Source organism: Phytophthora infestans, genomic scaffold, assembly GCF_000142945.1.
Source record: "Phytophthora infestans T30-4 supercont1.102 genomic scaffold, whole genome shotgun sequence".
In the NCBI taxonomy this organism is placed as follows: domain Eukaryota; phylum Oomycota; class Peronosporomycetes; order Peronosporales; family Peronosporaceae; genus Phytophthora; species Phytophthora infestans.
Genome location: NW_003303657.1, coordinates 166689 through 180802, shown reverse-complemented (window position 1 = coordinate 180802; position 14114 = coordinate 166689). Strand labels below are relative to the sequence as shown.

The following is a 14114-nucleotide window of genomic DNA, read 5'->3' as shown; positions in this document are numbered from 1 at the left end:
TGAGCATGGCAGTTCCTCGTTGGAGCGACTTACGATAGATGCGCCGCGTGAAGAGCGATGGTGGATGGCAAGTGTCTGGGCGAGTTGCAGTCGAGCGATGCGAGGTGGCTGAAGACTGCGGAGGTGGTTCTGGCGCCGCGCACGGCAAGTCTCAGACCGTGACGGTGTGGACGAACGTGACACTGGTGGACGCGGTGTCGTTGCGATCCGTGGTGGTGAGGGTCTCTCACTTGGTCCGGAGCATGCCGGACCCTCGGTCTCTGATGTCGACTGCACTGCTACAGCCGATCGTGGTGGAGAGCCGGGAGGACGAGGCTGCGTTGGTTTCGATGGCGGACTTGGGCGCGTTGGGCACGTCGCTGGACAGCTCTGCGGTGTGGTCGGAGTACTGGTCAGTAGACGTGGAAGTTCGCGGGCGCGGCATGGACACGTCACTGAGCGCGTTGGTCTTCGACGGTGTGCAGGCCGACGTACGGACGCGCGCTGGCGGTAGCGTGTCGAATGTGTCGAATGTGGCTTTGTCAACGCTGGCGTCAAACGGATCGGACGGGTCGGCAGCAGGCTTGCTGCAGGTGTACCCGGTGGCGTCATTCTCGGGTGTATGTCGTGGTTCTTTGGTGCTGGTGTTCCGGGACAAGCGGAATACGGCACAGTGGATGGAAGTGGTGCGTCCGCTGGCGATCTCATGGCGGCGTCGCGACCTGGACCTGTCTGTGGCGCTGCGCTCGATGGTATTCGTGAACGAGACGGTATCGTTGCCGCCGAGGCAATTAGTGTTTGTTTTTTTGGATCGCGCGTCTGCGTTGCTGGTCGACGCTCGGCTGGACGTGCAGAGCGTGAGCATGGCGGTTCCTCGTTGGAGCGACTTCGTGCTGCTGCACCGCGTGAAGAGCGATGGTGGCATGGCAAGTGTCGGGCGAGTTGCAGTCGAGCGATGCGAGGTGGCTTGAAGACTGCGGAGGTGGTTCTGGCGCCGCGCACGGCCAAGTCTCAGACCGTGACGGTGTAGGACGAACGTGACACTGGTGGACGCGGTGTCGTCGCAATCTGTGGTGGTGAGGGTCTCTCACTTGGTGCGGAGCATGCCGGACCCTCGGTCTCTGGTGTCGACTGCACTGCTACAGCCGATCGTGGTGGAGAGCCGGGAGGACGAGGCTGCGTTGGTTTCGATGGCGGACTTGGGCGCGTTGGGCACGTCGCTGGACAGCTCTGCGGTGTGGTCGGAGTACTGGTCGGTAGACGTGGAAGCTCGCGGGCGCGGCATGGACACGTCACTGAGCGCGTTGGTCTTCGACGGCGTGCAGGCCGACGTACGGACGCGCGCTGGTTGGTAGCGTGTCGAATGTGTCGAATGTGGCTTTGTCAACACTGGCGTCAAACGGATCGGACGGGTCGGCAGCAGGCTTGCTGCAGGTGTACCCGGTGGCGTCATTCTCGGGTGTATTCCGTGGTTCTTTGGTGCAGGTGTTCCGGGAGAAGCGGAATGCGGCGCAGCGGGTGGAAGTGGTGCGTCCGCTGGCGATCTCATGGCGGCGTCGCGACCTGGACCTGTCTGTGGCGCTGCGCTCGATGGTATTCGTGAACGAGACGGTATCGTTGCCGCCGAGGCAGTTAGTGTCTGTGGCTTTGGATCGCGCGTCTGCGTTGCTGGTCGGCGCTCGGCTGGACGTGCATAGCGTGAGCATGGCAGTTCCTCGTTGGAGCGACTTCGTGCTGCTGCACCGCGTGAAGAGCGATGGTGGATGGCAAGTGTCGGGCGAGTTGCAGTCGAGCGATGCGAGGTGGCTGAAGACTGCGGAGGTGGTTCTGGCGCCGCGCACGGCCAAGTCTCAGACCGTGACGGTGTGGACGAACGTGACACTGGTGGACGCGGTGTCGTTGCGATCCGTGGTGGTGAGGGTCTCTCACTTGGTCCGGAGCATGCCGGACCCTCGGTCTCTGGTGTCGACTGCACTGCTACAGCCGATCGTGGTGGAGAGCCGGGGGGACGAGGCTGCGTTGGTCTCGATGGCGGACTTGGGCGCGTTGGGCACGTCGCTGGACAGCTCTGCGGTGTGGTCGGAGTACTGGTCAGTAGACGTGGAAGTTCGCGGGCGCGACACGGACACGTCACTGAGCGCGTTGGGTCTTCGACGGCGTGCAGGCCGACGTACGGACGCGCGCTGGCGGTAGCGTGTCGAATGTGTCGAATGTGGCTTTGTCAACGCTGGCGTCAAACGGATCGGACGGGTCGGCAGCAGGCTTGCTGCAGGTGTACTCGGTGCGTCATTCTCGGGTGTATTTCGTGCTCTTTTGTGCTGGAGATCCGGAGAAGCGGAATGCGGCGCAGGGGTGGAAGTGGTGCGTCCGCTGGCGATCTCATGGCGGCGTCGCGACCTGGACCTGTCTGTGGCGCTGCGCTCGATGGTAGTCGTGAACGAGACGGTATCGTCGCCGCCGAGGCAGTTAGTGTCTGTGGCTTTGGATCGCGCGTCTGCGTTGCTGGTCGGCGCTCGGCTGGACGTGCAGAGCGTGAGCATGGCAGCTCCTCGTTGGAGCGACTTCGTGCTGCTGCACCGCGTGAAGAGCGATGGTGGATGGCAAGTGTCGGGCGAGTTGCAGTCGAGCGATGCAAGGTGGCTAAAGACTGCGGAGGTGGTTCTGGCGCCGCGCACGGCCAAGTCTCAGACCGTGACGGTGAGGACGAACGTGACACTGGTGGACGCGGTGTCGTTGCGATCCGTGGTGGTGGAGATCTTTCACTTGGTCCGGAGCATGCCGGACCCTCGGTCTCTGGTGTCGACTGTGCTACAGCCGATCGTGGTGGAGAGCCGGGAGGACGAGGCTGCGTTGGTTTCGATGGCGGACTTGGGCGCGTTGGGCACGTCGCTGGACAGCTCTGCGGTGTGGTCGGAGTACTGGTCGGTAGACGTGGAAGTTCGCGGGCGCGACACGGACACGTCACTGAGCGCGTTGGTCTTCGACGGTGTGCAGGCCGACGTACGGACGCGCGCTGGCGGTAGCGTGTCGAATGTGTCGAATGTGGCTTTGTCAACGCTGGCGTCAAACGGATCGGACGGGTCGGCAGCAGGCTTGCTGCAGGTGTACCCGGTGGCGTCATTCTCGGGTGTATTCCGTGGTTCTTTGTTGCTGGTGATCCGGGAGAAGCGGAATGCGGCGCAGCGGGTGGAAGTGGTGCGTCCGCTGGCGATCTCATGGCGGCGTCGCGACCTGGACCTGTCTGTGGCGCTGCGCTCGATGGTATTCGTGAACGAGACGGTATCGTTGCCGCCGAGACAATTAGTGTTTGTGTTTTTGGATCACCGCGTCTGCGTTGCTGGTCGACGCTCGGCTGGACGTGCAGAGCGTGAGCATGGCGGTTCCTCGTTGGAGCGACTTCGTGCTGCTGCACCGCGTGAAGAGCGATGGTGGATGGCAAGTGTCGGGCGAGTTGCAGTCGAGCGATGCGAGGTGGCTGAAGACTGCGGAGGTGGTTCTGGCGCCGCGCACGGCCAAGTCTCAGACCGTGACGGTGAGGACGAACGTGACACTGGTGGACGCGGTGTCGTTGCGATCCGTGGTGGTGAGGGTCTCTCACTTGGTCCGGAGCATGCCGGACCCTCGGTCTCTGGTGCCGACTGCACTGCTACAGCCGATCGTGGTGGAGAGCCGGGAGGACGAGGCTGCGTTGGTTTCGATGGCGGACTTGGGCGCGTTGGGCACGTCGCTGGACAGCTCTGCGGTGTGATCGGAGTACTGGTCGGTAGACGTGGAAGCTCGCGGGCGCGGCATGGACACGTCACTGAGCGCGTTGGTCTTCGACGGTGTGCAGGCCGACGTACGGACGCGCGCTGGCGGTAGCGTGTCGAATGTGTCGAATGTGGCTTTGTCAACGCTGGCGTCAAACGGATCGGACGGGTCGGCAGCAGGCTTGCTGCAGGTGTACCCGGTGGCGTCATTCTCGGGTGTATTCCGTGGTTCTTTGGTGCTGGTGATCCGGGAGAAGCGGAATGCGGCGCAGCGGGTGGAAGTGGTGCGTCCGCTGGCGATCTCATGGCGGCGTCGCGACCTGGACCTGTCTGTGGCGCTGCGCTCGATGGTATTCGTGAACGAGACGGTATCGTTGCCGCCGAGGCAATTAGTGTTTGTGTTTTTGGATCACGCGTCTGCGTTGCTGGTCGACGCTCGGCTGGACGTGCAGAGCGTGAGCATGGCGGTTCCTCGTTGGAGCGACTTCGTGCTGCTGCACCGCGTGAAGAGCGATGGTGGATGGCAAGTGTCGGGCGAGTTGCAGTCGAGCGATGCGAGGTGGCTGAAGACTGCGGAGGTGGCTCTGGCGCCGCGCACGGCCAAGTCTCAGACCGTGACGGTGAGGACGAACGTGACACTGGTGGACGCGGTGTCGTTGCGATCCGTGGTGGTGGAGATCTTTCACTTGGTCCGGAGCATGCCGGACCCTCGGTCTCTGGTGTCGACTGTGCTACAGCCGATCGTGGTGGAGAGCCGGGAGGACGAGGCTGCGTTGGTTTCGATGGCGGACTTGGGCGCGTTGGGCACGTCGCTGGACAGCTCTGCGGTGTGGTCGGAGTACTGGTCGGTAGACGTGGAAGTTCGCGGGCGCGACATGGACACGTCACTGAGCGCGTTGGTCTTCGACGGTGTGCAGGCCGACGTACGGACGCGCGCTGGCGGTAGCGTGTCGAATGTGTCGAATGTGGCTTTGTCAACGCTGGCGTCAAACGGATCGGACGGGTCGGCAGCAGGCTTGCTGCAGGTGTACCCGGTGGCGTCATTCTCGGGTGTATTCCGTGGTTCTTTGGTGCTGGTGTTCCGAAACAAGCGGAATGCGGCACAGTGGGTGGAAGTGGTGCGTCCGCTGGCGATCTCATGGCGGCGTCGCGACCTGGACCTGTCTGTGGCGCTGCGCTCGATGGTATTCGTGAACGAGACGGTATCGTTGCCGCCGAGGCAGTTAGTGTCTGTGGCTTTGGATCGCGCGTCTGCGTTGCTGGTCGACGCTCGGCTGGACGTGCAGAGCGTGAGCATGACGGTTCCTCGTTGGAGCGACTTCGTGCTGCTGCACCGCGTGAAGAGCGATGGTGGATGGCAAGTGTCGGGCGAGTTGCAGTCGAGCGATGCGAGGTGGCTGAAGACTGCGGAGGTGGTTCTGGCGCCGCGCACGGCCAAGTCTCAGACCGTGACGGTGTGGACGAACGTGACACTGGTGGACGCGGTGTCGTTGCGATCCGTGGTGGTGAGGGTCTCTCACTTGGTCCGGAGCATGCCGGACCCTCGGTCTCTGGTGTCGACTGCACTGCTACAGCCGATCGTGGTGGAGAGCCGGGAGGACGAGGCTGCGTTGGTTTCGATGGCGGACTTGGGCGCGTTGGGCACGTCGCTGGACAGCTCTGCGGTGTGGTCGGAGTACTGGTCAGTAGACGTGGAAGTTCGCGGGCGCGACACGGACACGTCACTGAGCGCGTTGGTCTTCGACGGCGTGCAGGCCGACGTACGGACGCGCGCTGGCGGTAGCGTGTCGAATGTGTCGAATGTGGCTTTGTCAACACTGGCGTCAAACGGATCGGACGGGTCGGCAGCAGGCTTGCTGCAGGTGTACCCGGTGGCGTCATTCTCGGGTGTATTCCGGTGCTGGTGTTCCGGGAGAAGCGGAATGCGGCGCAGCGGGTGGAAGTGGTGCGTCCGCTGGCGATATCATGGCGGCGTCGCGACCTGGACCTGTCTGTGGCGCTGCGCTCGATGGTATTCGTGAACGAGACGGTATCGTTGCCGCCGAGGCAGTTAGTGTCTGTGGCTTTGGATCGCGCGTCTGCGTTGCTGGTCGGCGCTCGGCTGGACGTGCAGAGCGTGAGCATGGCAGTTATTCGTTGGAGCGACTTCGTGCTGCTGCACCGCGTGAAGAGCGATGGTGGATGGCAAGTGTCGGGCGAGTTGCAGTCGAGCGATGCGAGGTGGCTGAAGACTGCGGAGGTGGTTCTGGCGCCGCGCACGGCCAAGTCTCAGACCGTGACGGTGTGGACGAACGTGACACTGGTGGACGCGGTGTCGTCGCAATCTGTGGTGGTGGAGATCTCTCACTTGGTCCGGAGCATACCGGACCCTCGGCCTCTGGTGTCGACTGCACTGCTACAGCCGATCGTGGTGGAGAGCCGGGGAGGACGAGGCTGCGTTGGTTTCGATGGCGGACTTGGGCGCGTTGGGCACGTCGCTGGACAGCTCTGCGGTGTGTTTGGAGTACTGGGTCGGTAGACGTGGAAGCTCGCCGGGCGCGACATGGACACGTCACTGAGCGCGTTGGTTCTTCGACGGCGTGCAGGGCGACGATACGGACGCGCGCTGGCCGGTAGCGTGTCGAATGTGGCTTTGTCAACGCTGGCGTCAAACGGATCGGACGGGTCGGCAGCAGGCTTGCTGCAGGTGTACCCGGTGGCGTCATTCTCGGGTGTATTTCGTGGTTCTTTGGTGCTGGTGTTCCGGGACAAGCGGAATGCGGCACAGTGGGTGGAAGTGGTGCGTCCGCTGGCGATCTCATGGCGGCGTCGCGACCTGGACCTGTCTGTGGCGCTGCGCTCGATGGTATTCGTGAACGAGACGGTATCGTTGCCGCCGAGGCAGTTAGTGTTTGTGTTTTTGGATCGCGCGTCTGCGTTGCTGGTCGACGCTCGGCTGGACGTGCAGAGCGTGAGCATGGCGGTTCCTCGTTGGAGCGACTTCGTGCTGCTGCACCGCGTGAAGAGCGATGGTGGATGGCAAGTGTCGGGCGAGTTGCAGTCGAGCGATGCGAGGTGGCTGAAGACTGCGGAGGTGGCTCTGGCGCCGCGCACGGCCAAGTCTCAGACCGTGACGGTGAGGACGAACGTGACACTGGTGGACGCGGTGTCGTTGCGATCCGTGGTGGTGAGGGTCTCTCACTTGGTCCGGAGCATGCCGGACCCTCGGTCTCTGATGTCGACTGCACTGCTACAGCCGATCGTGGTGGAGAGCCGGGAGGACGAGGCTGCGTTGGTTTCGATGGCGGACTTGGGCGCGTTGGGCACGTCGCTGGACAGCTCTGCGGTGTGGTCGGAGTACTGGTCGGTAGACGTGGAAGTTCGCGGGCGCGACATGGACACGTCACTGAGCGCGTTGGTCTTCGACGGCGTGCAGGCCGACGTACGGACGCGCGCTGGCGGTAGCGTGTCGAATGTGTCGAATGTGGCTTTGTCAACGCTGGCGTCAAACGGATCGGACGGGTCGGCAGCAGGCTTGCTGCAGGTGTACCCGGTGGCGTCATTCTCGGGTGTATTCCGTGGTTCTTTGGTGCTGGTGTTCCGGGAGAAGCGGAATGCGGCGCAGCGGGTGGAAGTGGTGCGTCCGCTGGCGATTTCATGGCGGCGTCGCGACCTGGACCTGTCTGTGGCGCTGCGCTCGATGGTATTCGTAAACGAGAGGGTATCGTTGCCGCCGAGGCAGTTAGTGTCTGTGGCTTTGGATCGCGCGTCTGCGTTGCTGGTCGGCGCTCGGCTGGACGTGCAGAGCGTGAGCATGGCAGTTCCTCGTTGGAGCGACTTCGTGCTGCTGCACCGCGTGAAGAGCGATGGTGGATGGCAAGTGTCAGGCGAGTTGCAGTCGAGCGATGCGAGGTGGCTGAAGACTGCGGAGGTGGCTCTGGCGCCGCGCACGGCCAAGTCTCAGACCGTGACGGTGTGGACGAACGTGACACTGGTGGACGCGGTGTCGTTGCGATCCGTGGTGGTGAGGGTCTCTCACTTGGTCCGGAGCATGCCGGACCCTCGGTCTCTGATGTCGACTGCACTGCTACAGCCGATCGTGGTGGAGAGCCGGGAGGACGAGGCTGCGTTGGTTTCGATGGCGGACTTGGGCGCGTTGGGCACGTCGCTGGACAGCTCTGCGGTGTGGTCGGAGTACTGGTCGGTAGACGTGGAAGTTCGCGGGCGCGACATGGACACGTCACTGAGCGCGTTGGTCTTCGACGGCGTGCAGGCCGACGTACGGACGCGCGCTGGCGGTAGCGTGTCGAATGTGTCGAATGTGGCTTTGTCAACGCTGGCGTCAAACGGATCGGACGGGTCGGCAGCAGGCTTGCTGCAGGTGTACCCGGTGGCGTCATTCTCTCGGGTGTATTCCGTGGTTCTTTGGTGCTGGTGTTCCGGGACAAGCGGAATGCGGCGCAGCGGGTGGAAGTGGTGCGTCCGCTGGCGATCTCATGGCGGCGTCGCGACCTGGACCTGTCTGTGGCGCTGCGCTCGATGGTATTCGTAAACGAGAGGGTATCGTTGCCGCCGAGGCAGTTAGTGTCTGTGGCTTTGGATCGCGCGTCTGCGTTGCTGGTCGGCGCTCGGCTGGACGTGCAGAGCGTGAGCATGGCAGTTCCTCGTTGGAGCGACTTCGTGCTGCTGCACCGCGTGAAGAGCGATGGTGGATGGCAAGTGTCGGGCGAGTTGCAGTCGAGCGATGCGAGGTGGCTGAAGACTGCGGAGGTGGTTCTGGCGCCGCGCACGGCCAAGTCTCAGACCGTGACGGTGAGGACGAACGTGACACTGGTGGACGCGGTGTCGTCGCAATCTGTGGTGGTGGAGATCTCTCACTTGGTCCGGAGCATACCGGACCCTCGGCCTCTGGTGTCGACTGCACTGCTACAGCCGATCGTGGTGGAGAGTCGGGAGGACGAGGCTGCGTTGGTTTCGATGGCGGACTTGGGCGCGTTGGGCACGTCGCTGGACAGCTCTGCGGTGTGGTCGGAGTACTGGTCTGTGGATGTGGTATTACGTGGTGTGAACGTAGCTACTTCAGTTACAGGTGCGTCGCTGTCTGGGGTTCCTTTAAAGAAAACGGTTCGGGGCCATGGCCGTGTAGTGGAATGGATTTATAAAGATTTTTCGCTTCAAAGGCTGCTGGACACCGGGGTCTATGGCAACAGTGGCGGAACACTGGAGTTATACCTGCACAAACTTTTGGGAGCCATTTTCAGTGGCGCTGTTGTGTTTTCCTTCCACTCCAAGGAGACATCGATGGAGACTGTAGAGGTATCGCGTCCTCTACGGGTTTATTGGAAAGCGAATGCTGTGGACGAACCCCCGGCCAATGCGGCTCTCGTCTTCGGCCCGTTCGTGTTACGATCCATGGTACTGAAGAATAAGACTGTTTCCATTTCTCTACGATCTTTGGTTCGTGTGGCAGTTGAAAAATCTTTGATGGTGAAGACTCACGCTCATTTGGAATTTGGAAGTATCGATCTGAAGCTTTCCGAGTGGTCCGGTTGGGTGATGATGCATCGTAGAAGCGGTGAGTGTGAGTGGAATGTAGCGAGCGCTGTTCATTCTTCAAATTCGAGCTGGGCAAAGCAGAGGGAGGTGGTACTAGCCCCACAAGATAACAAAGTGCCTGCTGTTACTTTGTTTGCGAATGTTACATTCGTGGAGGTTACTACTGGAAGTCTGGTGGTGGTGTCAACTGAACACACTGTTCAAGTGGTGGTTGACCCGAGACTACTTCTGCAGGACGCACTTCATGATGCTGTGGTGTTTGAGGCAGAGTATCAGACTCCTATCAGCCTGCCCGCTGACCCAGTTGGGGTTGTTTCAATGCTCGAAGAGCGCAACAGCTCAGCGTGGATCGTAAATGGTAAATTGAGAAGCGCTCACCGCAATGGTATCAGTAATCTCACAGTTGACGGCCACAATTTGACTCATCGGGGACCCTCGTTACGTAAGACCTGGGTTATATCTCGACAGGATCTCACTGACGGTAAATCTGTGTTGATTACTCCAGCCGATGCGTTCTCCGGCGTGGTCGGTCTCTCATTTGGCTATATTTTTACGGAACCTATCACAATGATGAAGGTGGAGGTAGATATGAGAATTTTGCTGTATTGGATGCCTGCACCGAAGGAAGTCGATCCTGTTTCGATGGAGCTAACGACCGATGAAAGCCGTAATGCGACGATATCGGGGGAGGTGCTGGACGCACTTATCGCAACTGTGTTCGTGGACCCCGCCTACAGGAGAGACGCCCTGCTCTTCACTTCATCTACGCCATTAAATTTTACCGTGCACCTAGACAAGTCGGACGGATATCAGCTAGTCCCTGCCAACCCGTATTTCTCGGGCTTCGCAACATTAACGTTGAGGGCAGTTCTTCAAGATGCAAACATCCCAGTAGGCGATACGTCTGCAAGCCGTCGCCACTTTGACGCACTTCCTAACGTCACGGTTGTAGTGACAGTCGAACTCTTCATAGCGCCAGTGGCCACCGCTCCAGTAGTGAACGCCACCGCTGTGCGATCGACAGCACCTTTAGGAACTGCGATTGTGCTCTCAATCGGTGCCATCTCACTACGGGACGTGGATGGGTCGGAAGAATTGTCTGTCGAGCTGGCAACGGAGATGGACTTGGACGCTGTCGCTGTCTTTTTCAACGGACAGCTACTTCAGCCGCTGCCAGCACCCGAGACCGAGTCCAGCACTAGCGCTGGTGAGATGATATTGGAGAAGACGGCTTTGTCGCGCGTTGTATACGCGCTGCCCATCCCGACTTCTACGGACGGTATCATGGACGCCGACGTTATGCTCATAGCGGCGGACAATCTCTTTACTGGCCGATTCAGCGTCTCTCTTACGGCGACGTCCCGTGAGCTTTACTTTACGAACACGTCGAATGCATCATCGGCTTCATCGCTTTTTTCGGCTGAGGTGGGGTGGATGGCGGAGCCTACTGTCTACTACACCAAGCCGTTGGCCTTTTGGCTCAGAGGACAGAAAGACACACCCGTGTCTATTGCACTAAGCAATATTCGAGGAAGGCTACAGGCTGAAACCCCGTCGAGCGATACTAACAAGCTGGTGTACGGTCCATGCCGACTCGCGTGGGATACAGATCGAGTGCAGGCAGTGTTTGTGGACGAGGAGCGTATGTCGATGCCTGTTTCGGTCGGTGGCTTGTTGTTTGCGGAGAATCCAAAGTTTAAGTTCAACACATCAGAGAACTTGAGTGTGCTTTCAGGGCAAGGCTACTATGGCGAAGTGACTATCTCACTGTCTGTAGACGTATACTCATCGACGTTGAACCAAGTGTATATGCTTACGGGAAGACTGCGGATATCGGTGGTTCCTACAGCAAGTAGTCGTATTCTTACAATGACGCCGAACGGGTCAGCTCCGATCCACGTGGGGTACAACCGCAAACTGGATGTGGTGGTTAGTGAGGTCATCGCGCAAAGTGGACTATACCACCCCGACGGAGAGGTCATGTTGCTCCGTGCAGGTGTTGACAATGCGGACGCTGTGCTGAACGTGCCGGATCTGCCGTTTTGGAGGTACGAGGCTCCTGCTGTGAGTAAGGGTCTTTGGACCCCGAACGCCATCTTCGTGTTTGACGAGGGAGCTGCGAGCATGAATAGTACGCTAAATATTTTGTCTCCTCGAGACTTTGTGGGCAGCTTGCCTATGACGATACAGTCTGTGACATTGACGAGCCGTCTGAGCTGGTGGTAGGTGAGGCGATGACCGAAGCTTGTCACTCGAAACACACATGGGTAACTATTGTCGACGTCGATAGTGGAGACCGTTCTGCTAACACAGTGGAACCACGCGCAAGCGCCTCGGTTTAACGTGGTGAACGCGAGTTCAAGAGTGTACGAGGACGAGTTAGGTGTGTTGACGATCTCTGAGTTGTCGGTGGCGGAGTTGGATGCTACGGCTCCAGATGTCGACGTGTCTCTAGAGGTGTTACTACCGCAGAATTGCAACTTGTCCGTGTCAGTCAATGGGACGGCAGCGCTGGCAAGCGGCAGTGAGACGCTGGACGACACGTTGTACGCTGTGGTGCCGGTTTCTGTGGAATCGAAGGTTGTGCACATCATTGCTAAGCCGAGTCATTCGACGCACGTGAACGCGTTCCTCCGCGCGTCTGTGTATGCGTTCAGCAGTTGGAATTGTACGTCACTTCCGGTGGCATTGGAGTTCCTGACTGTTGCAGAGAAGCCGACGCTGTCTATCATGATGACGAACACGTCGACCCACGAGGATGGTGTCTTTACTGGAACCATTTCGGTGGTGCCGACGAAGGAGAAATTGCTTTACCGCATTCAAGCTTACTATCCGTCCGAGTTTATCGCCCAAGTAGAAGATCGCAACTGGATAGAAGTCAACCGCTCAGACGGCGGGGGCTTTAGCCTGGACGAAGAGGCTGGGATGGTCAACAGAACCAGCAATAAAAGTGGCCTGACTTGGCCTACAAGCTCGGAAGGAACTACTGGTCACTTCGTATCGTTGATTGAGACAGGCCTCGTAGACGAACCAACAATGATCCCATTGTGGCTGGTACCTGTTGCGAAGATGTCGGGAAATTTAAGTGTGGACATTGTCGTGGTAGCGCTCACAACGGATGTGGACTGGGACCTGTTCGAGTCCAAGTGCTTTCAAGATATTTTCAGTAACGAAGGTGTATACAAGTGCCTACCGATCGAGCAAAGGAAGTCTGTAGCAACTGTATCCGAGTCGATAGATCTGATGATTTATCCGGTTGCAGAGGCCCCAAGAATTGCAGTGTCTCCAGCAGAGATTTCCATCACGGAGAATGATGTCGCGACTTTCTCACTGAGCAATTGGACGCTTGGAGATGTCGATGGGTCTGAAGAGATGTATCTCACTCTAAGATGTGAGCGCGGTACATGGAGAGGGGTATCTGATGACGGCGTGGCGGTCGAAGCCACTGCACATAGTACGTCAACAAACGACAATGCTGGTGCTGCTTCAACTACGGTCTTCGAGCTACTGCCAATTGGCGTCTACGGGACCGAAAGGAGCACCAATCTAAGCGTGGAGTTGACCCCACCGTCGTATTTCTCTGGACCCATCGACTGTCGACTTGTGGTGCACGCCATTGACCGCAGCGGTGGGTTCGTCGCGGAAGACACGTACGAGACGCCGTTGAGCGTGACAGTTGTAGCGGAGGCGACGGTGCCTCTCATCTCGATTGCGACGACAAACTTGACAGCGGTGGAGGATGGCGTCGTTGTGTGCGATTCGGTTTTGGCGTCACTGGTAGATGTGGACGGGTCGGAGACACTGTTCTTAGTGGTGGACCTGGGAGAGTATGAAGCGTACGTGACGTCGGCAACGTGGCGCTCGGATGCCGCGGCTGTGATGTTGTCGACGCAAGAAGAAGGTGTGGTTCCTTCCTGGGTGTACGGTAGTCCGTCACAGCGGATGGTAGCCGCGGAAGCGGGTAGTGTGGAGATGTATGGCACTGTAGAGATCGAACTGGTAGCAGGGTACAGCGGAGAGCTGAGCTTCAGTATGTGGAGTGCGTCAGTGGAAAAGGTGTACCTCACTTCTTCCAGCTTCACCAATGCTGCCATCGCGGCGGCACCCTCAGTTTCGATAGACGTTTTCATCTCGCCTGTAGCGAATTCGCCTCTATTGGATGTCACACTTGTGCAACCTGTGTCACGCGTGGGCACGGCGATTGTGCTGTCAATTGGCTCCATTTCGCTACGGGACTTGGATGGCTCGGAGGAGCTGTCCGTCGAGCTGGCGGCTGCAGTGGAGCTGGATACGGTGGCTGTGTTTTTCAACGGACAGTTAGTCAAGCCGAAACCATTTGCTGAGCTTGGGCCTAGTAAAAACGACAGCGGGACGGCATCACCAGAGACGCCGAACGAGAGTTCACCGCGTGCTCTGTACGCGCTACCTGTGCAGACATTTACGGACGGTATCGTGGACGCCGAGGTCATGCTCGTGGCGACGAATGGCATGGTTTCAGGCAAGTTCAATGTCTCCATTACGGCGACGTCCCGTGAGCTTTACATTTCACAAGCGTCGGATACGTCTCGGGCCTCAACAGTTATAGCGGCTGAGGTGGGGTGGGTGGTGGAGCCCACGGCAAGCCGATGGACTTTTGGTTTGAAGGACTACACCTTTGCCAGGTCAAGATGGTGCTACTCCACTTCAAAGTGGTGAAGTAACTAAACCTTTTTAAAAATTATTCTCAATTTTTACATTAGAGTTTATGTCACTTTCACAAATATGTCGAGTAAACGCACTCCGTACTTCAAAGTGGTTTATTCGCAGTTCAAAGCGGATCAACCCTCCTGAGCGTGTGCGCGAGCACTTCAT

General features: G+C 59.2%; 2 protein-coding genes across 2 annotated transcripts; both read left to right on the top strand.

Annotated features, from left to right (window-relative positions):
- Positions 1–7521: 7521 nt before the first annotated feature.
- Positions 7522–8466, top strand: PITG_19643 (uncharacterized protein; the record flags this gene model as incomplete). Its single annotated transcript, XM_002896158.1, has 3 exons — positions 7522–8036; positions 8078–8387; positions 8428–8466. The coding sequence occupies 3 exons, from the start codon at positions 7522–7524 to the stop codon at positions 8464–8466; spliced, it is 864 nt and encodes a 287-aa protein (XP_002896204.1).
- Positions 8467–9830: 1364 nt separating this feature from the next.
- PITG_19642 (uncharacterized protein) lies at positions 9831–10986 on the top strand (the record flags this gene model as incomplete). The annotated part of the gene is made up of 3 exons (XM_002896157.1): positions 9831–10403; positions 10491–10888; positions 10959–10986. The coding sequence occupies 3 exons, from the start codon at positions 9831–9833 to the stop codon at positions 10984–10986; spliced, it is 999 nt and encodes a 332-aa protein (XP_002896203.1).
- Between the last annotated feature and the right edge of the window lie 3128 nt (positions 10987–14114).